Here is a 22703-nt window from a genome sequence, read left to right on the forward strand (position 1 = left end):
TCCTGTTTACACACGACCATTACATGATGGTTTACAATACAAATATGTTACAACAAAATAAGTTTCTTGAATGCATTTTTTACACAATATCATACAAGCATGGACTCCAAATCTCGTCCTTATTTAAGTATGCGACATCGGAAGCTCTTAATAATCACCTGAGAATAAACATGCTTAAAACGTCAACAAAAATGTTGGTGAGTTATAGGTTTAACCTATATATATCAAATCATAATAATAGACCACAAGATTTCATATTTCAATACACATCCCATACATAGAGATAAAAATCATTCATATGGTGAACAACTGGTAACCGACATTAACAAGATGCATATATAAGAATATCCCCATCATTCCGGGACACCCTTCGGATATGATATAAATTTCGAAGTACTAAAGCATCCGGTACTTTGGATGGGGTTTGTTAGGCCCAATAGATCTATCTTTAGGATTCGCGTCAATTAGGGTGTCTGTTCCCTAATTCTTAGATTACCAGACTTAATAAAAAGGGGCATATTCGATTTCGATAATTCAACCATACAATTTAGTTTCACGTACTTGTGTCTATTTTGTAAATCATTTATAAAACCTGCATGTATTCTCATCCCAAAAATATTAGATTTTAAAAGTGGGACTATAACTCACTTTCACAGATTTTTACTTCGTCGGGAAGTAAGACTTGGCCACTGGTTGATTCACGAACCTATAACAATATATACATATATATCAAAGTATGTTCAAAATATATTTACAACACTTTTAATATATTTTGATGTTTTAAGTTTATTAAGTCAGCTGTCCTCGTTAGTAACCTACAACTAGTTGTCCACAGTTAGATGTACAGAAATAAATCGATAAATATTATCTTGAATCAATCCACGACCCAGTGCATACGTATCTCAGTATTGATCACAACTCAAACTATATATATTTTGGAATCAACCTCAACCCTGTATAGCTAACTCCAACATTCACATATAGAGTGTCTATGGTTGTTCCGAAATATATATAGATGTGTCGACATGATAGGTCGAAACATTGTATACGTGTCTATGGTATCTCAAGTTTACATAATATACAATACAAGTTGATTAAGTTATGGTTGGAATAGATTTGTTACCAATTTTCACGTAGCTAAAATGAGAAAAATTATCCAATCTTGTTTTATCCATAACTTCTTCATTTTAAATCCGTTTTGAGTGAATCAAATTGCTATGGTTTCATATTGAACTCTATTTTATGAATCTAAACAGAAAAAGTATAGGTTTATAGTCGGAAAAATAAGTTACAAGTCGTTTTTGTAAAGGTAGTCATTTCAGTCGAAAGAACGACGTCTAGATGATCATTTTAGAAAACATACTTCCACTTTGAGTTTAACCATAATTTTTGGATATAGTTTCATGTTCATAATAAAAATCATTTTCTCAGAATAACAACTTTTAAATCAAAGTTTATCATAGTTTTTAATTAACTAACCCAAAACAGCCCGCGGTGTTACTACGACGGCGTAAATCCGATTTTACGGTGTTTTTCGTGTTTTCAGGTTTTAAATCATTAAGTTAGCATATCATATAGATATAGAACATGTGTTTAGTTGATTTTAAAAGTCAAGTTAGAAGGATTAACTTTTGTTTGCGAACAAGTTTAGAATTAACTAAACTATGTTCTAGTGATTACAAGTTTAAACCTTCGAATAAGATAACTTGATATGTATGAATCGAATGATGTTATGAACATTATTACTACCTTTAGTTCCTTGGATAAACCTACTGAAAAATAGAAAAATGGATCTAGCTTCAATGGATCCTTGGATGGCTCGAAGTTCTTGAAGCAGAATCATGACACGAAAACAAGTTCAAGTAAGATCATCACTTGAAATAGGATTGTTATAGTTATAGAAATTGAACCAAAGTTTGAATATGATTATTACCTTGTATTAAAATGATAACCTACTGTAAGAAACAAAGATTTCTTGAGGTTGGATGATCACCTTACAAGATTGGAAGTGAGCTAGCAAACTTGAAAGTATTCTTGATTTTATGTAACTAGAACTTGTAGAATATATGAAGAACACTTAGAACTTGAAGATAGAACTTGAGAGAGATCAATTAGATGAAGAAAATTGAAGAATGAAAGTGTTTGTAGGTGTTTTTGGTCGTTGGTGTATGGATTAGATATAAAGGATATGTAATTTTGTTTTCATGTAAATAAGTCAAGAATGATTACTCATATTTTTGTAATTTTATGAGATATTTCATGCTAGTTGCCAAATGATGGTTCCCACATGTGTTAGGTGACTCACATGGGCTGCTAAGAGCTGATCATTGGAGTGTATATACCAATAGTACATACATCTAAAAGCTGTGTATTGTACGAGTACGAATACGGGTGCATACGAGTAGATTTGTTGATGAAACTGAACGAGGATGTAATTGTAAGCATTTTTGTTAAGTAGAAGTATTTTGATAATTGTATTGAAGTCTTTCAAAAGTGTATAAATACATATTAAAACACTACATGTATATACATTTTAACTGAGTCGTTAAGTCATCGTTAGTCGTTACATGTAAGTGTTGTTTTGAAACCTTTAGGTTAACGATCTTGTTAAATGTTGTTAACCCAATGTTTATAATATCAAATGAGATTTTAAATTATTATATTATCATGATATTATCATGTATGAATATCTCTTAATATGATATATATACATTAAATGTCTTTACAACAATAATCGTTACATATATGTCTCGTTTAAAAATCATTAAGTTAGTAGTCTTGTTTTTACATATGTAGTTCATTGTTAATATACTTAATGATATGTTTACTTATCATAGTATCATGTTAACTATATATATATCCATATATATGTCATCATATAGTTTTTACAAGTTTTAACGTTCGTGAATCACCGGTCAACTTGGGTGGTCAATTGTCTATATGAAACATATTTCAATTAATCAAGTCTTAACAAGTTTGATTGCTTAGCATGTTGGAAACATTTAATCATGTAAATATCAATCTCAATTAATACATATAAACATGAAAAAGTTCGGGTCACTACAGTACCTACCCGTTAAATAAATTTCGTCCCAAAATTTTAAGCTGTTGAAGGTGTTGACGAATCTTCTGGAAATAGATGCGGGTATTTCTTCTTCATCTGATCTTCACGCTCCCAGGTGAACTCGGGTCCTCTACGAGCATTCCATCAAACCTTAACAATTGGTATCTTGTTTTGCTTAAGTCTTTTAACCTCACGATCCATTATTTCGACGGGTTCTTCGATGAATTGAAGTTTTTCGTTGATTTGGATTTCATCTAACGGAATAGTGAGATCTTCTTTAGCAAAACATTTCTTCAAATTCGAGACGTGGAAAGTGTTATGTACAGCCGCGAGTTGTTGAGGTAACTCAAGTCGGTAAGCTACTGGTCCGACACGATTAATAATCTTGAATGGTCCAATATACCTTGGATTTAATTTCCCTCGTTTACCAAATTGAACAATGCCTTTCCAAGGTGCAACTTTAAGCATGACCATCTCTCCAATTTCAAATTCTATATCTTTTCTTTTAATGTCAGCGTAGCTCTTTTGTCGACTTTGGGCGGTTTTCAACCGTTGTTGAATTTGGATGATCTTCTCGGTAGTTTCTTGTATAATCTCCGGACCCGTAATCTGTCTATCCCCCACTTCACTCCAACAATTGAGAGACCTGCACTTTCTACCATAAAGTGCTTCAAACGGCGCCATCTCAATGCTTGAATGGTAGCTGTTGTTGTAGGAAAATTCTGCTAACGGTAGATGTCGATCCTAACTGTTTCCGAAATCAATAACACATGCTTGTAGCATGTCTTCAAGCGTTTGTATCGTCCTTTCGCTCTGCCCATCAGTTTGAGGATGATAGGCAGTACTCATGTCTAGACGAGTTCCTGTAATGTCTGCCAGAATCTTGAAATAAATCTGCCATCCCTATCAGAGATAATAGAGATTGGTATTCCATGTCTGGAGACGACTTCCTTCAAATACAGTCATGCTAACTTCTCCATCTTGTCATCTTCTCTTATTGGCAGGAAGTGTGCTGATTTGGTGAGACGATCAACTATTACCCAAATAGTATCAAAACCACTTGCAGTCCTTGGCAATTTAGTGATGAAATCCATGGTAATGTTTTCCCATTTCCATTCCGGGATTTCGGGTTGTTGAAGTAGACCTGATGGTTTCTGATGCTCAGCTTTGACCTTAGAACACGTCAAACATTCTCCTACGTATTTAGCAACATCGGCTTTCATACCCGGCCACCAAAAATGTTTCTTGAGATCCTTGTACATCTTCCCCGTTCCAGGATGTATTGAGTATCTGGTTTTATGAGCTTCTCTAAGTACCATTTCTCTCATATCTCCAAATTTTGGTACCCAAATCCTTTCAGCCCTATACCGGGTTCCGTCTTCCCGAATATTAAGATGCTTCTCCGATCCTTTGGGTATTTCATCCTTTAAATTTCCCTTTTTTAAAACTCCTTGTTGCGCCTCCTTTATTTGAGTAGTAAGGTTATTATGAATCATTATATTCATAGATTTTACTCGAATGGGTTCTCTGTCCTTCCTGCTCAAGGCATCGGCTACCACGTTTGCCTTCCCCGGGTGGTAACGAATCTCAAAGTCGTAATCATTCAATAATTCAATCCACCTACGCTGCCTCATATTCAGTTGTTTCTGATTAAATAAGTGTTGAAGACTTTTGTGGTCGGTATATATAATACTTTTGACCCCATATAAGTAGTGCCTCCAAGTCTTTAATGCAAAAACAACCGCGCCTAATTCCAAATCATGCGTCGTATAATTTTGTTCGTGAATCTTCAATTGTCTAGACGCATAAGCAATCACCTTCGTTCGTTGCATTAATACACAACCGAGACCTTGCTTTGATGCGTCACAATAAATCACAAAATCATCATTCCCTTCAGGCAATGACAATATAGGTGCCGTAGTTAGCTTTTTCTTCAATAACTGAAACGCTTTCTCTTGTTCATCATTCCATTCAAATTTCTTCCCTTTATGCGTTAATGCAGTCAAGGGTTTTGCTATTCTGGAAAAGTCTTGGATGAACCTTCTGTAGTAACCAGCTAGTCCTAAAAACTGGCGTATGTGTTTCGGAGTTTTCGGGGTTTCCCACTTTTCAACAATTTCTATCTTTGCCGGATCCACCTTAATACCTTCTTTGTTCACTATGTGACCGAGGAATTGAACTTCTCCCAACCAAAATGCACACTTTGAAAACTTAGTGTACAATTCTTCCTTCCTCAATACTTCTAACATCTTTCTCAAATGTTCACCGTGTTCTTGGTCATTCTTTGAGTAAATAAGTATGTCATCAATGAAAACAATGACAAACTTGTCAAGGTATGGTTCACACACTCGGTTCATAAGGTCCATGAACACAGCTGGTGCATTAGTTAAACCAAACGGCATGACCATAAACTCGTAATGACCGTAACGTGTTCTGAAAGCAGTCTTTGGAATATCATCTTCTTTCACCCGCATTTGATGATACCCGGAACGTAAGTCAATCTTTGAATAAACAGACGAGCCTTGTAGTTGATCAAATAAGTCATCGATTCTCGGTAGTGGGTAGCGGTTCTTGATGGTAAGTTTGTTCAACTCTCGGTAGTCGATACACAACCTGAATGTACCATCTTTCTTCTTGACAAACAAAACAGGAGCTCCCCACGGTGATGTGCTTGGTCGAAAGAAACCACGCTCTAAAAGTTCTTGTAATTGGCTTTGCAGTTCTTTCATCTCGCTGGGTGCGAGTCTGTAAGGAGCACGAGCTATTGGTGCAGCTCCTGGTACAAGATCTATTTGAAATTCAACAGATCGATGTGGAGGTAGTCCCGGTAATTCTTTCGAAAATACATCGGGAAATTCTTTTGCGACGGGAACATCATTGATGCTCTTTTCTTCAGTTTGTACTTTCTCGACGTGTGCTAGAACAGCATAGCAACCTTTTCTTATTAGTTTTTGTACCTTCAAATTACTAATAAGATGTAGCTTCGTGTTGCCCTTTTCTCCGTACACCATTAAGGGTTTTCCTTTTTCTCGTATAATGCGAATTGCATTTTTGTAACAAACGATCTCTGCTTTCACTTTTTTCAACCAGTTCATACCGATTATCACATCAAAACTCCCTAACTCTACTGGTATCAAATCAATCTTAAATGTTTCGCTAACCAGTTTAATTTCTCGATTCCGACATATATTATCTGCTGAAATTAATTTACCATTTGCTAATTCGAGTAAAAATTTACTATCCAAAGGCGTCAATGGACAACTTAATTTAGCACAAAAATCTCTACTCATATAGCTTCTATCAGCACCCGAATCAAATAAAACGTAAGCAGATTTATTGTCAATAAGAAACGTACCCGTAACAAGCTCCGGGTCTTCTTGTGCCTCTGCCGCATTAATATTGAAAACTCTTTCGCGGCCTTGTCCATTCGTGCTCTCCTGGTTCGGGCAATTTCTAATAATGTGGCCCGGTTTTCCACATTTATACCAAACTACATTGGCATAACTTGCTGCGACACTACTTGCTCTGCCATTACTCGTACTGACACCATTTGTTCCTTTCGTTCTATTAACCCCTGGTCCGTAGACCTCACACTTCGCCGCGCTATGACCATTTCTTTTACACTTGTTGCAAAATTTGGTGCAGAACCCCGAGTGATACTTTTCACACCTTTGGCATAGCTGCTTCTGATTGTTGTTGTTGTTGTTGTGGTTATTATTGTTGTTGGGATAATTGTTGTAGTTGCTGTTGTTGTTGTTGTTGTTGTTGTTGGGCCGTTTGTTGTAGTTGCGATTGATGTTGCGATTGTTGGGATAATTGTTGCGATTATTGTTGTAATTGCTGTTGTTGTTGTATTGGTGATTCTTATCACCGTTTTCCTCCCACTTTCTTTTGACTTGCTTCACATTGGCCTCTTCAGCAGTCTGTTCTTTAATTCTTTCTTCAATCTGGTTCACTAGTTTGTGAGCCATTCTACATGCCTGTTGTATGGAGGCGGGCTCGTGTGAACTTATATCTTCTTGGATTCTTTCCGGTAATCCTTTCACAAACGCGTCGATCTTCTCTTCCTCATCTTTGAATGCTCCCGGACACAATAGGCACAATTCTGTGAATCGTCTTTCGTACGTGGTAATATCAAATCCTTGGGTTCGTAACCCTCTAAGTTCTGTCTTGAGCTTATTGACCTCGGTTCTGGGACGGTACTTCTCGTTCATAAAGTGCTTGAATGCTGACCACGGTAGTGCGTACGCATCGCCTTGTCTCACTTGCTCTAGATAGGTATTCCACCATGTTAACACAGAACCTGTGAAGGTATGCGTAGCGTACTTCACTTTGTCCTCTTCTGTACACTTACTTATGGCAAACACCGATTCGATCTTCTCGGTCCACCGTTTCAATCCGATCGGTCCTTTGGTTCCATCAAATTCCAAAGGTTTGCAGGCAGTGAATTCTTTGTGGGTGCATCCTACACGATTTCCTGTACTGCTAGATCCAAGGTTATTGTTGGTATGTAGCGCAGCCTGTACTGCGGCTATGTTTGAAGCTAGAAAAGTACGGAATTCCTCTTCATTCATATTCACGGTGTGTCGAGTAGTCGGTGCCATTTCCTTCAAAATAGTCAAATAGAACAAGTTAATCATACATAATATTAAGAGTAGTTAATAGTATTTCGTAGCATAATATGAACTCATTTATAAAAGCTTTTTCTTCATATTAGCGTTTTATAAGTTTAAATTCGGGTAGTACCTACCCGTTAAGTTCATAGTTAGTAGCTAATATACAATTCAACTACTACAATTCTATATGAAAAACTGATTATAATAATATTTCGCGTTCAAACTTTTACACAATATTTTACAAACTTACAATACCGCTTATTTTACATATAGCATGAAATATAGCACACAATAAATTCGATACAAGATGGTTGTGAAGATAATTCTAGCTAGTACACAAGTCGTTCAGCAAAGGCAATAAAGACACGTAATTCATACGTCCAGAAACAAGTCATGCATTCTGGTTTTACTAGGATTACTTCCCATCCTTGGTCTTGTGGAACATAACCGTTATGGCCGTTGATAAGACAGCGTGTTGTAACGTCGTCAAAGGGACGAGGGTTACGTAATGTCCGACAGTCCCGTAACAATCTAAAAACCTCATTTCTTACCCCAATTACCGACTCCGTCACTTGTGGAAACGTTTTGTTTAATAGTTGTAGCCTGATGTTCTTGTTCTCACTTTGGTGAGAAGCGAACATTACTAATCCGTAAGCATAACATGCTTCTTTATGTTGCATGTTAGCCGCTTTTTCTAAATCACGAAGTCCAATATTCGGATATATTGAGTCAAAATAATTTTTTAACCCATTGCGTAAAATAGCATTTGGGTTCCCCGCAATATATGCGTCAAAGTAAACACATCATAACTTATGGATTTCCCAATGTGATATCCCCCATCTTTCGAACGAAAGCCTTTTATAAATCAAGGCATTCTTAGAACGTTCTTCGAATGTCTTACAAACTGATCTCGCCTTAAATAGTTGTGCCGAAGAATTCTGACCGACTCTAGACAAGATTTCATCAATCATGTCTCCGGGTAGGTCTCTTAAAATATTGGGTTGTCTATCCATTTTGTGTTTTTATGCTGTAAAATAGACAAGAGTTAGATTCATAAAAAAAATACTTATTAATACAAGCAATTTTTACATATATCATAAAGCATAAGCACAATATATTACATATATTACACCACACGAATACAACTATCTTATTCCGACTCGCTTGTTTCTTCTTCTTCGGTTTTGGTTCATTTTGCCAAGTTTCTAGGGATATATGATGTTCCCCTAATACGAGCCGTCGTTTTCCACATTGGTTTAGAAAAACCTGGTGGTTTAGAGGTTCCCGGGTCATTGTTACAACTTAAGGACTTCGGGGGTTGATGATACATACAAAGTTCATCGGGGTTGGAATTAGATCTCTCTATTTTTATGCCCTTTCCCTTATTATTTTCTTTTGCCTTTTTAAATTCAGTTGGGGTAATTTCTATAACATCATCGGAATTCTCGTCAGAATCCGATTCATCGGAGAATTGGTAATCCTCCCAATATTTTGCTTCCTTGGCGGAAACACCATTGACCATAATTAACCTTGGTCGGTTGGTTGAGAATTTTCTTTTACTTAACCGTTTTATTATTCCCCCCACCGGTTCTATTTCTTCATCCGGTTCCGATTCTTCTTCCGGTTCCAATTCTTCTTCCGGTTCCGACTCTTCTTCCGGTTCCTCTTCGGGAACTTGTGAATCAGTCCACGAATCATTCCAATTTACATTTGACTCTTCATTATTATTAGGTGAGTCAATGGGACTTGTTCTAGAGGTAGACATCTATCACATAATATCAAACGCGTTAAGAGATTAATATATCACATAATATTCACATTTTAAAAATATATAGTTTCCAACAAAATTTGTTAAGCAATCATTTTTCAAGTAAACACGGTAAGTTACTTAACTTGTCGATATCCAACATCTAAGTTATTTACACTACACGTTCTTACTTATAAATCACTTTACCATTTTCCGAATGTTATCAAAAAGAATATATTTCTTAAATCACAGTGGACCTCATAACATGGACCCGTAATCATATCACAATGTATTTGATAAATCAATCATTTGATATCTTCTAATTTGAAGCAAATACGTGAAATGTCCCGTTCTTATTGATTAAAAACGTTCCATATTAATTGATTTCGTTGCGAGGTTTTGACCTCTATATGAGACGTTTTTCAAAGACTGCATTCATTTTTAAAACAAACCATAACCTTTATTTCATAGATAAAGGTTTTTAAAAAGCTTTACGTAGATTATCAAATAATGATAATCTAAAATATCCTGTTTACACACGACCATTACATAATGGTTTACAATACAAATATGTTACAACAAAATAAGTTTCTTGAATGCAGTTTTTACACAATATCATACAAGCATGGACTCCAAATCTCGTCCTTATTTAAGTATGCAACATCGGAAGCTCTTAATAATCACCTGAGAATAAACATGCTTAAAACGTCAACAAAAATGTTGGTGAGTTATAGGTTTAACCTATATATATCAATTCATAATAATAGACCACAAGATTTCATATTTCAATACACATCCCATACATAGAGATAAAAATCATTCATATGGTGAGCACCTGGTAACCGACATTAACAAGATGCATATATAAGAATATCCCCATCATTCTGGGACACCCTTCGGATATGATATAAATTTCGAAGTACTAAAGCATCCGGTACTTTGGATGGGGTTTGTTAGGCCCAATAGATCTATCTTTAGGATTCGCGTCAATTAGGGTGTCTGTTCCCTAATTCTTAGATTACCAGACTTAATAAAAAGGGGCATATTCGATTTCGATAATTCAACCATACAATTTAGTTTCACGTACTTGTGTCTATTTTGTAAATCATTTATAAAACCTGCATGTATTCTCATCCCAAAAATATTAGATTTTAAAAGTGGGACTATAACTCACTTTCACAGATTTTTACTTCGTCGGGAAGTAAGACTTGGCCACTGGTTGATTCACGAACCTATAACAATATATACATATATATCAAAGTATGTTCAAAATATATTTACAACACTTTTAATATATTTTGATGTTTTAAGTTTATTAAGTCAGCTGTCCTCGTTAGTAACCTACAACTAGTTGTCCACAGTTAGATGTACAGAAATAAATCGATAAATATTATCTTGAATCAATCCATGACCCAGTGTATACGTATCTCATTATTGATCACAACTCAAACTATATATATTTTGGAATCAAACTTAACCCTGTATAGCTAACTCCAACATTCACATATAGAGTGTCTATGGTTGTTCCGAAATATATATAGATGTGTCGACATGATAGGTCGAAACATTGTATACGTGTCTATGGTATCTCAAGATTACATAATATAAAATACAAGTTGATTAAGTTATGGTTGGAATAGATTTGTTACCAATTTTCACGTAGCTAAAATGAGAAAAATTATCCAATCTTGTTTTACCCATAACTTCTTCATTTTAAATCCGTTTTGAGTGAATCAAATTGCTATGGTTTCATATTGAACTCTATTTTATGAATCTAAACAGAAAAAGTATAGGTTTATAGTCGGAAAAATAAGTTACAAGTCGTTTTTGTAAAGGTAGTCATTTCAGTCGAAAGAACGACGTCTAGATGACCATTTTAGAAAACATACTTCCACTTTGAGTTTAACCATAATTTTTGGATATAGTTTCATGTTCATAATAAAAATCATTTTCTCAGAATAACAACTTTTAAATCAAAGTTTATCATAGTTTTTAATTAACTAACCCAAAACAGCCCGCAGTGTTACTACGACAGCGTAAATCCGGTTTTACAGTGTTTTTCGTGTTTCCAGGTTTTAAATCATTAAGTTAGCATATCATATAGATATAGAACATGTGTTTAGTTGATTTTAAAAGTCAAGTTAGAAGGATTAACTTTTGTTTGCGAACAAGTTTAGAATTAACTAAACTATGTTCTAGTGATTAAAAGTTTAAACCTTCGAATAAGATAGCTTTATATGTATGAATCGAATGATGTTATGAACATCATTACTACCTTAAGTTCCTTGGATAAACCTACTGGAAAAGAGAAAAATGGATCTAGCTTCAACGGATCCTTGGATGGCTCGAAGTTCTTGAAGCAGAATCATGACACGAAAACAAGTTCAAGTAAGATCATCACTTGAAATAGGATTGTTATAGTTATAGAAATTGAACCAAAGTTTGAATATGATTATTACCTTGTATTAGAATGATAACCTACTGTAAGAAACAAAGATTTCTTGAGGTTGGATGATCACCTTACAAGATTGGAAGTGAGCTAGCAAACTTGAAAGTATTCTTGATTTTATGTAACTAGAACTTGTAGAATATATGAAGAACACTTAAAACTTAAAGATAGAACTTGAGAGAGATCAATTAGATGAAGAAAATTGAAGAATGAAAGTGTTTGTAGGTGTTTTTGGTCGTTGGTGTATGGATTAGATATAAAGGATATGTAATTTTGTTTTCATGTAAATAAGTCATGAATGATTACTCATATTTTTGTAATTTTATGAGATATTTCATGCTAGTTGCCAAATGATGGTTCCCACATGTGTTAGGTGATTCACATGGGCTGCTAAGAGCTGATCATTGGAGTGTATATACCAATAGTACATACATCTAAAAGCTGTGTATTGTACGAGTACGAATACGGGTACATACGAGTAGATTTGTTGATGAAACTGAACGAGGATGTAATTGTAAGCATTTTTGTTAAGTAGAAGTATTTTGATAAGTGTATTGAAGTCTTTCAAAAGTGTATAAATACATATTAAAACACTACATGTATATACATTTTAACTGAGTCGTTAAGTCATCGTTAGTCGTTACATGTAAGTGTTGTTTTGAAACCTTTAGGTTAACGATCTTGTTAAATGTTGTTAACCCAATGTTTATAATATCAAATGAGATTTTAAATTATTATATTATCATGATATTATCATGTATGAATATCTCTTAATATGATATATATACATTAAATGTCTTTACAACGATAATCGTTACATATATGTCTCGTTTAAAAATCATTAAGTTAGTAGTCTTGTTTTTACATATGTAGTTCATTGTTAATATACTTAATGATATGTTTACTTATCATAGTATCATGTTAACTATATATATATATATATCCATATATATGTCATCATATAGTTTTTACAAGTTTTAACGTTCGTGAATCACCGGTCAACTTGGGTGGTCAATTGTCTATATGAAACATATTTCAATTAATCAAGTCTTAACAAGTTTGATTGCTTAGCATGTTGAAAACATTTAATCATGTAAATATCAATCTCAATTAATACATATAAACATGGAAAAGTTCGGGTCACTACAATACGTTCGTGTAAAGTATTATACGTTTAATACTTTATTAATATTCTCAAGTTATAATATATATATATATATATATATATATATATATATATATATACATATCTATTTATATATAACGGTTCGTGAATCGTCGGAATTTGGTCGAGGTAATAATGAATGTATGAACACAGTTTAAAATTCTTGAGATTTAACTTAACAAACTTTGCTTATAGTGTCGGAATAATATAAAGATAAAGTTTAAATTTGGTTGTAAATTTCCGGGTTGTCACACTTATCAAAATAAGCTTTCTTGAAACACACATGCATCGTACAACCAGAATCTAAAATCCATTCATCTTGAGCAGAAGTATAACTTTTAGAGATCGTGAGAATATCTCCCACCGATACAATAACTGCTACCGCAGCCGATGAACCCCCAGATTTACCTTCACCATTCCTCCAGAGTGGACAGTCCGTCCGTAGTCACCCCACTCATGACATTTGAAGCACTGGATACCCTTAACGCCGTCTCCTGATCTAGACCTACTGTTATCACTAGATCTCTTCTCGGCAAACCTTCCCTTTCCATGACCAACCATAGCAAACCCATGCTCAAAACGGTCATCGGATCTTCGTCTCTTATCCTGCGAACTGGGAAGAGAGGTAAAAAGAATAAGGGTCTTATCTTCTTCCTCCTTTAAACCTTAACTTATTCAAGTTGATTAACCAGACCATTAAACACATTCATGTGTTCAATAATATACCAATCGTCATCCGCCATCTCAAATGGCTCCACCTTTAATTGCATACCGCCGTTTCTCGCCATCTCCAAACAAAAAACTATCCAAAACACCTGGATGCTCTGATACCACTTGTTATGACAATTTGCCTAGCGCATCCACACCAACGGAAGCGAGGATATAATTTGTTTGAGACAAACTTGTGAGAAATAATAGAAAGCAAATAAAGTAACTGATAACACGATAATTTAACGTGGTTCGGCAAAACCCTGCCTACGTCCACCCCAAGAGTTCTCTTTATTCTTATAGTATAAAAGATCCCGGTACAAGAAAAAGTACACTATGAGTTAACCCAAACCCAAGCCCCTTAGATTTTAGGATAAAATCTAAGTTTCCCATACACCCTCTTACACTCCTTATAAGACTAAACTCTTAACCTCACAAATAAACACACTCCGTTGATAAACCCTATCAACTATGTTTTTCTCATTTGTGACTTGATCCCTTTCTCTGGATCACTTGATCCCACTCTTGGATTTGATCCATTTGGATTGGATCCATTTTGGATGCTCTTCCCATTCTTCATTGCCATGTATTTATAGATGAAACCTCACCAACCTCCATGTGAAAACAAGAAAACAATAACAGCCACCTTTTATGACTTCAACAAAGTTAGGCTATCAAACCTTTAAAATATAAACCCACATGTATATCATGCAAGTGTATCATCAAATAAATGTTAGTCAAATATTTGGACCACCGTCCAACAACATGTTTGACTTGTAACTCTAATATGGACCGTTGTAACCGTGTTATAATAAAATAACACCGTTTGTGAATGTTAAACTTAATTATGTAGTTCTTGTAACTAATACTAAAAGTATTGTGTTTGGTTAATAATTGTCTTCCGATGTGATTTAAAAAAGGCCGGTGTTACATTGACCCGCAAGGAATTTGATGATTAGGATTAAGATTCTATTTGATTTTTCTTACTCACTTATCTTATTGTTCAAGTTATTTTATTCTTGTTAAGTTTGAAATAAATTAGGAAATTAGAATCCTAATAGGTTCGTTTTTAGTATAAATAGTGTTAATGTGTTGAATTTTAGTAGGTCTTGAATTATAATAAATTTATTTTTATTGAGTTTCTTTGTTTTTGATTAAAAAGTTTATTTTTCTGTTGAACGAGCGTTTGTTTTCAACATATTGTGTCCTACACCAAAAGGAAAAGTTAATGGCACTTAAAAGCGTCGAAAAGTTAATAACACTTAAAATTTTTGACGCCACAGTTTTTCATGCTTCAAATTTTTTGACGCCATATTTATTCACACTTCTAACTTATATTCACGCTTTTTAGCGTAAAAAACTCATTTAAAAATCATTTAAAAAGTGTTAAAAGCCACAAGTTTAGTTGTAGCGCTTGACATGCAACACAAATATTTCTATATATGCAAAATTTTAATATACAAAAGATCTAAAATTTACATACCGAACATGACCCATAAATTTAAGATTCCGTAGAAATTGAAAGGACAACTCTGAATAAACACGTCAAATAATGCTAAAAGGGCATAACTATATACTTATTTTATCATTTACAAAAGATAACAGTGAGTCAATTTACAAAAGATGATTGAAAGAATTAAAATTTTGAGTGTGTCATTTCAGGACCTTTCCTAAAGTCTAGAGGTGTGTTTAACATACAAGCTCTTATTAGTTTATGAAAGCTTAAACTTATTATTTTTTTAAGTTTTAGCTTCTAGCCTTATATGGTAACTGAAAATTTAAGAGCTTATAAAAAATTTAAGAGCTTTCAAAAACAATTATAAGATCGTAAGCTTCAGCTTTTAGTTTAAAAAATAAGCTCCAGCTCCAGCTATCACCAGCGGCGGATTCTGAATATTTTACAACTGGGCACAAAATTTATTAGAAATATTTATTTTGTAAAAATAGTGCAAAAATTGGACTATTCTAGGTCTCGGAACCTGCGACCTACAAGTTATCTCCACCACATAATAACCAATGAAGGATGCGTTCGATAAAATTGAATATTTTTGCACTGAATGGTTCATAATCTAAATGATTCAAAGTCTCTGAATAAACTTAGTTGTAAATGAAAATAAGCTTTTTGATAATCATTTTGAATGAAGGATACGAAATGGGTGAAATTACCTTATTAACGTGTTACATAAAATAATAATTTAATATACTTGTTTATAAGCGTTATGAACATGATTTGATGAGAACATTACAGAAAATCTTTGTGCTTAATGGTTAAAAGAGTGTTTCAACTATAAATGGTTCAACAACGAATGTCAGACTATTTAGCATCATATATCATTCAGAAGTCAGAAACAAACGCACTGAATACTAAATGCTGATTGGTTCAACATTTAACGTTCAAACATCTAATTCAGAGTAATTAAACACACCCTAAATTAATAGGAAAACTCGTTAGAGATTTCTAACACTTATTATATAACCCCTTAGTCGCGCATAGTTTTTAATTGAAATTATTAAAAACGAAATCGGTCATTGGAGGCGGATGACCCAATTGCAACAGGTTAGATCTGCCCTTGGCTACCGGTTACTTCATCCAAACACTACATTAATCGTCATGAGATTTCTACTACCATAATATCATTTCTTTCCTCTTTTCTACTTGTATAACATTAAGGCTGTGTTCCAGAGTATTCAATTGAAAGAAAGGGAATGAAATGAAACGGGGAGAAAGTGGATCCATCCAAATTAGAAGGAATCGGTGGAAGAGAAATTAGACCAAATAACACTTTCAAATCCTTTCCCTTCTCTCCAACATAAAACTTAAGAACACCATTTCTTTAAATTTTCCTTCCCCTTTATTTCATTTACCTTCAGTTTTCAACTTGGGAACAAAGTAAAAAAAATGAAAGATAGCATAACCGAATGATGGAAAAGAAAGACACATTTCTTAAAAACCAAAGGGCAGGCAGGGCAGGCAGCAGCCGAAACAACAGAGTGGTCCTTAAAAATGACTGGGTCCTCTGTCTTGTCTCTTCCTCTGTTTCCATTCCCTCACCTCCATTCTCACATTCTTCCTCAATTACACACACTACAAAACACACTCACACCGATTCATTACACAGATTATATCTCTGTCATCATTGCAGGATCTCATCTCCATTCTCGTGAGTCTTTTCACAAACAAACACAAAACTCAGTCTCTGTTTTTGCTTATTGGATAAAACCTTCTTCTTCTTCTAGGTAACTTCAATTGATGATTACACTTCTGTCATCTGTACACTCAATCCTCTAGATGTACGCATGGATACATACATACATACATACTTATTATATCTACTATGTAAAGGTCTATATACTTTCCTCATTTAGCTAAGTGATGATTATTAGTCCTAGGTTTAAAGTACTATTTTTACTCATAGTTTCGTACGTCTATTGCAGTCTATTTTTACCTTACTCGATGACTTCAAGATTGGATTTTTCTTTCTAAATAGTGTTTCTTGGTGTGTTTTGTTGTGGCTTAATATTATAAAGCTTGTTTCTTTTGGCGTTTTTCTTCAAATAAAACCTACTTTTCATTATTCAAAAAGGTGTTCACTTTTTAGGGTTTAGGGTTTTTCTGCTACTATCTTTTTCTAAATCATAGATCTTTTATCAACTAGACTTTTCAATCTATCACTTTCATCATTATTTTTGAAAATTTGATTTGGGTTTTATTCATCATCAATTTTTTTTTCTAAAATCCCCTAAATTTACATTCAGTTCTTAGATTAGACCCACAAAATATTAGTAGATTCTAGAGGGTCTTAATTCATTTTTAACTGAAGTTATCAATGAAGTAGGGATTTCATTAAATTCTTGACAGAAAAATGTCAACTTGTTTAAGTTCAAGAGCTTGTGGATTTGATCTTGAACACATGATTAAATGGCCATATATTACTAATTCCACTAGAACCACTTCAAATTCATCATCTCCATCTTCAACCTTATCAGAATCAACCAATTCTCCCATAGCAATCTCCTCTCGCAAAGCACGAAAACCGCGAAAAAGACCCAATCAAACTTACAATGAAGCAGCTGCTCTGCTTTCCATGGCTTGTCCCAACATTTTCAACACCAAACACCTCATAAAAAAACCAACAAACCTACCCAAATTCACCAAACACCAACCCCATTTCTTCGATGAACCACCCGAATTGATCGAAACCTCTGAGTATCCCCTCCGACGTCAAATTGCAGAAAACCCCTGTTCGTTGACTGAGTCAAAGATTACAACTTTATGCCAAAATACACAAGAAATCGAATTGAATTGTGATTGTGTGGAATTGAAAGATGAGTGTCTTGATGAATTTGATACGGAATCGATTCTTGATGAGGAAATTGAACAGGGGATTGATAGTATAATGGGAGAATCGAATTCTGTTATTGATAATAATAAGGAACCGAATGATGTAATTGCTTATGGGTATCCAATTGGGTTAGGGTTTGGGATGAGGAATGGAGTGAGGGCATTGAAAAACTGTGATGACCGGAATTGGTGGTGTTTTCCGATGGTGGATGTGTCACCGGCGGTTAACGGAAAATTTGAGAAATCGCTGGTGGGAAAGAAAAAGAAGAAAAAAGTGGAGGAATTGATGGAGTCGGAATTAGGATTCAATTCCTGGGGGATTGATAATTTTAGTAAAGGAATTCAAAGTGAAAAGCGGTTAGTATTGAAATTGGATTACGACGACGTTTTGAATGATTGGTCGGGTAATTGGTCGCCGGTGCCGGAGGAAATTTGGCATAAAGCACCTACGGGAGGTGATATCTATGTAAGTTACTTTTTTTAATACTTGATTTTAAATTTAAATTTAATTTAATTTAATTTAATAATTTAATTTTTGATGCTTATTTTGTAGATTAGACTTTACTTTTTTTTTTTTTTCAAGCAAAGATGAAACCATTCCATAAAAACACACTTCATCAAAATGATGAAGGCAACGATTACAAAAAAAATCACTCGGCTTTTATATATAATTATTGAAAATTAAGCCGAGAGACATAAAATACCGGGATTATTTTCCCACACATAAAATTGATGGCTAAATCATAATTTAAAAAACGAAGCCCACAAGAATACTTTGAATTTGACTTGGCGAACAATAGATTTCCAACAAGTGTAATTTCCGTTGAAGATGAAATCGTTTCTTGCTAACCATATTGCCCAGATAGTAGCCGGCCCGATCAATCTCCAAAATTTCTTGTCGCCAATCCCCATACCGTAGAACCAATCGGCCGAAAATTCTAGGATTGATTTCGGAATGATCCACCTTATGTTCCACCATTTAAAGAGGGCGGACCATATATTAAAAGACCACGGACAATGAATAAGCAAATGTTCCACGGTTTCGGCCTCTTTTTCGCACCATACGCACAACGAAGAATGAGAAGCCGGGAGGATGTGTCTCCGAATAAGAATATCCTTTACCGGAACACTACGTTTAAATGCGAGCCAATGAAAAATAGCAATTTTGGACGGGACCCGGTTATTCCACACGAAACTTTTCCAATCCGGATTTGACGAATTATCCTTGATTACTAACAATCTCATAGCCTCGGGTACATTAAAAGAACCCGTCGATGAAGGCAGCCAAACTATCTCATCTTCGCCATCAGTGAGCCGAAAATTAGACAAAAGGCAAAGAAGTTCAGAAGCTTGATTATTGATATTGCAAGTCACAGGCCCATTTAAATATTTATATTGTACGGAGTATGAAATATTTATATTTATTTACTTTTTATTTATTTATTATTTGAATTAGTGTTTACAAGTTAAATAATCCGTATTAGCTAAGTTGAAAAGTTGAGTTAGTGAGTTTGACATGTGAAAGTCGTCACAACTAACAAAAGACTATCTAACAAGTTTAACTTGTTACTGTAAAAATTAATACTGTAAATATTGCATGTGCAATGATTTAATTTTTGTTAAAATTATTTATAATTTATATTTATATTTATAACAATTATTATTATTATTATGGTCATAATAATATACCTTGCACATGGACCAGTTTTGACCAAACTTTTAAATAAATACTACCGAGTACTTGTTTGTATCTTCTTTATGCATCAAAAAGAAATGGTTGGTGCATCTACCCTCCACCATAACACTTTTGATTGGCTTGTACAAATTCTAAGCTAACATCATCACTAATCACTAATGGATTTTTTATTTAAGAAAAACCATAATATTAAATTAGAAAGGATCAAAACATTTTAAGTGTTGCAGATAATACAGACTAACGTCTGCTTGATTAGACCTTATGGTCGGATTGTACATCACACAACGTATGACCTAAACCCTATCACAACCAAATACATCAAGCCTTTGCATAAATATAATCAACACCAAATTAAACATAGAGGAAACACCAACGAAACATTGAATCAAAGATAATACACTAAATGACCAACCAAACACGTGAGACGCATCTAACTATAACCCCAATCTTCAACCAAATCTCAAAGACGATGTCCCAAAAACACCATAAGTCCAAAATCAACCGAAAGTCGGTTGATACCCGAGATGACTGATCCAACTCCAATAATGTTGTAGAAGTGTATTATTTGTTGGTATAATTGATGACTAATGATTAATTAATCATTAATTAAATATCTCTAAAGATCTTAGGAAAAGATAGGCATCTGATTTATCGAATATGAACAGCAGAACAAGTATCATTTTTACTATTTCTTAAATCGACAAATAATCTTTTGTAATGAATTGAATTATATAGCCTAGCCGGTGTATATGTTCGTTTTGACTTGCATGCTTTTTTATCTTTCAAATTTGAATCTGTAGTGAACCAGTGATAATTAAAATTCTCAAATTGGTGTTGAATACACTTGTATACAAGGATCTATTCTATTAATGATACAAATGACCATGACAGAATATTTACAAAGTTAAAAAATTTCATTGAGGAGTGTTAAATCTTGAATTCATGTATTGGCAGGCAAGAGCGGCTAACATTGATTTGTTCTCCGAGAAAGATGGAAGGATTGAAGCTAGTGCAACGAGGTTTATGGACAAAAATCAATCTAAGAAGAACGGGCACCCGGTTAAAAATGCCTCGTCCGATCGACGGCCAAGATGCAAGGTTTCACTTTCTTTCTCGATTTTTTCAATAATAAAAATGCTCAATTTGCAATTTTTCATTTATACTTCTTCCGTCTAAATAAAATTCTCGATTATTATTCGTGGTTGCTCCAAATGGTTATAAAATTTGTGTTTAATCAATTAAAGGAATTATACTGTAATTGATAGATAGTGATGATATTTAATTGATAGATTCTGCATGCATTTTTTTTTAACGATTGTGCATATTTAATTTGAATTGAAATTCAAAATATATAGAGTACTACACAAATTCATAATTTTCAAAAATTACTCTAACAAAAACTGAATTTATTGCAACAATAGAAGCTTATAGAGTTATTATAGAATAGTGTGGCTCTGAATACTAATAATATTGTGTTGACTAACTATGATAACTACATTATTATTTCTGTACCGAGATATTAATTTTTTTAACACGTATATTTATAATTTATGTTTAGATATTTTTAACGTAAAGTGTTGTTAAGGTGCATAAATATATTGTAAATTACGATTAATTATTAATTTTAGATGATAATTCTATTATTGTGCAATATTTTTATGCGACTTTGTAAAAAAAATCCATAGATTTATTATTATTATTATTATTAACAATGATAATAACTTTAAAATAGAAATAAAAAATATGAGTTGAACACATGGTTGCATTCATTTTGCTCTCTCTATTGGGTAGTGATTGTAGATTTGTCTGAGTTTTGCAATTTTTCATTTTGCAGGGACGATTTGTAAAAAAGTCAATTTCTACAGCCTGTGACGGCGAAACGTAAAAGTCATCTGACTCCTCCATCTTTTGGTGTGATGGCATTATTAAGACCTTTTTGTTACATTTTATACATTTTGAACCCTTTCTTTTTGCACAACAGTAATGTAACCACAATATAGGAGGTACATATGTAAGAAAAGGGAAACAAATGTTTATAACAATGTTGCTATCAATTTATATGAATTAATTCACCTCTTTTTGTCACTGTAATTGTTTAGCAGTGAATTTATCTAAGTGCTATTTTAGAGAGTGATTTGGATTTTGAATGACGGTTCTTAATTTAGAATGTTTACATGGTGGTACACGAATCTTGTAAAATGTGTAAGCAAGGTATTTTTTTAACAGTATTGATAAATCCACTACTATCTTTAATAAATTCATCAAAATTGTACATTATTTTTTCTACAATACAATTTTGTTAATGCACAATTTTTATAAATTTATAAAAGAGTGACTTAAATATTCATCGCCCTTAAAAAGTGTTAATTCATTCTTGGGGGGACGAGCATATTGATGGGGTCGTGAAACTAATCGCAGGCAGTTGGTGCAAATTCATTAGTGTGTTTGAATCTCATGAAAAAATTGAGTTAGATTTGGAAAATATTAATCTTTCAGAATGGGAAAATACGTCGGGGTCCGAAGATTTCTAAAATTATGGGTCTGCTGATCACGAAGACGAGTTGGAAGAGGGTGAATTCAGGTCTGGTGATCACAGGTCCGACAAGAATCTCAGGCAGAATTTTCCGGTAGAAGATGAAGCATCATCATGCATGGGTATCAAGCGACTTTTTGGTCTCCCCAATGCTAATAATGATGGTTCTCCGTTTACTGTGCAGGAAACCCCTAGAGCCGCCACCTTTTCTAAATCCAAGAGTGTGGGAATCGAAAAATCTTCTTGTGACGCGCCTGACAACCCTATTAATCTTAATTTAAACCGTTTTAGTCCGTTGGGCCAGTTGGGTGGTGATCTGGGCCCAGATCACCACCCAACTGGCCCAACGGACTAAAACGGTTTGAATTAAGATTAATAGGGTT

At 34.0% G+C, this 22703-nt stretch overlaps 1 protein-coding gene across 1 annotated transcript; it reads left to right on the top strand.

The window, feature by feature from the left end:
* Positions 1-17508: 17508 nt before the first annotated feature.
* LOC139885568 (protein CHLOROPLAST IMPORT APPARATUS 2-like) lies at positions 17509-21854 on the top strand. The gene is made up of 3 exons (XM_071869322.1): positions 17509-18557; positions 20742-20885; positions 21622-21854. The coding sequence occupies exons 1-3, from the start codon at positions 17613-17615 to the stop codon at positions 21670-21672; spliced, it is 1140 nt and encodes a 379-aa protein (XP_071725423.1). The 5' UTR covers positions 17509-17612; the 3' UTR covers positions 21673-21854.
* The last annotated feature ends 849 nt before the right edge of the window (positions 21855-22703 follow it).

Source organism: Rutidosis leptorrhynchoides, chromosome 1 (genome assembly GCF_046630445.1).
Source record: "Rutidosis leptorrhynchoides isolate AG116_Rl617_1_P2 chromosome 1, CSIRO_AGI_Rlap_v1, whole genome shotgun sequence".
Classification (NCBI taxonomy): domain Eukaryota; kingdom Viridiplantae; phylum Streptophyta; class Magnoliopsida; order Asterales; family Asteraceae; genus Rutidosis; species Rutidosis leptorrhynchoides.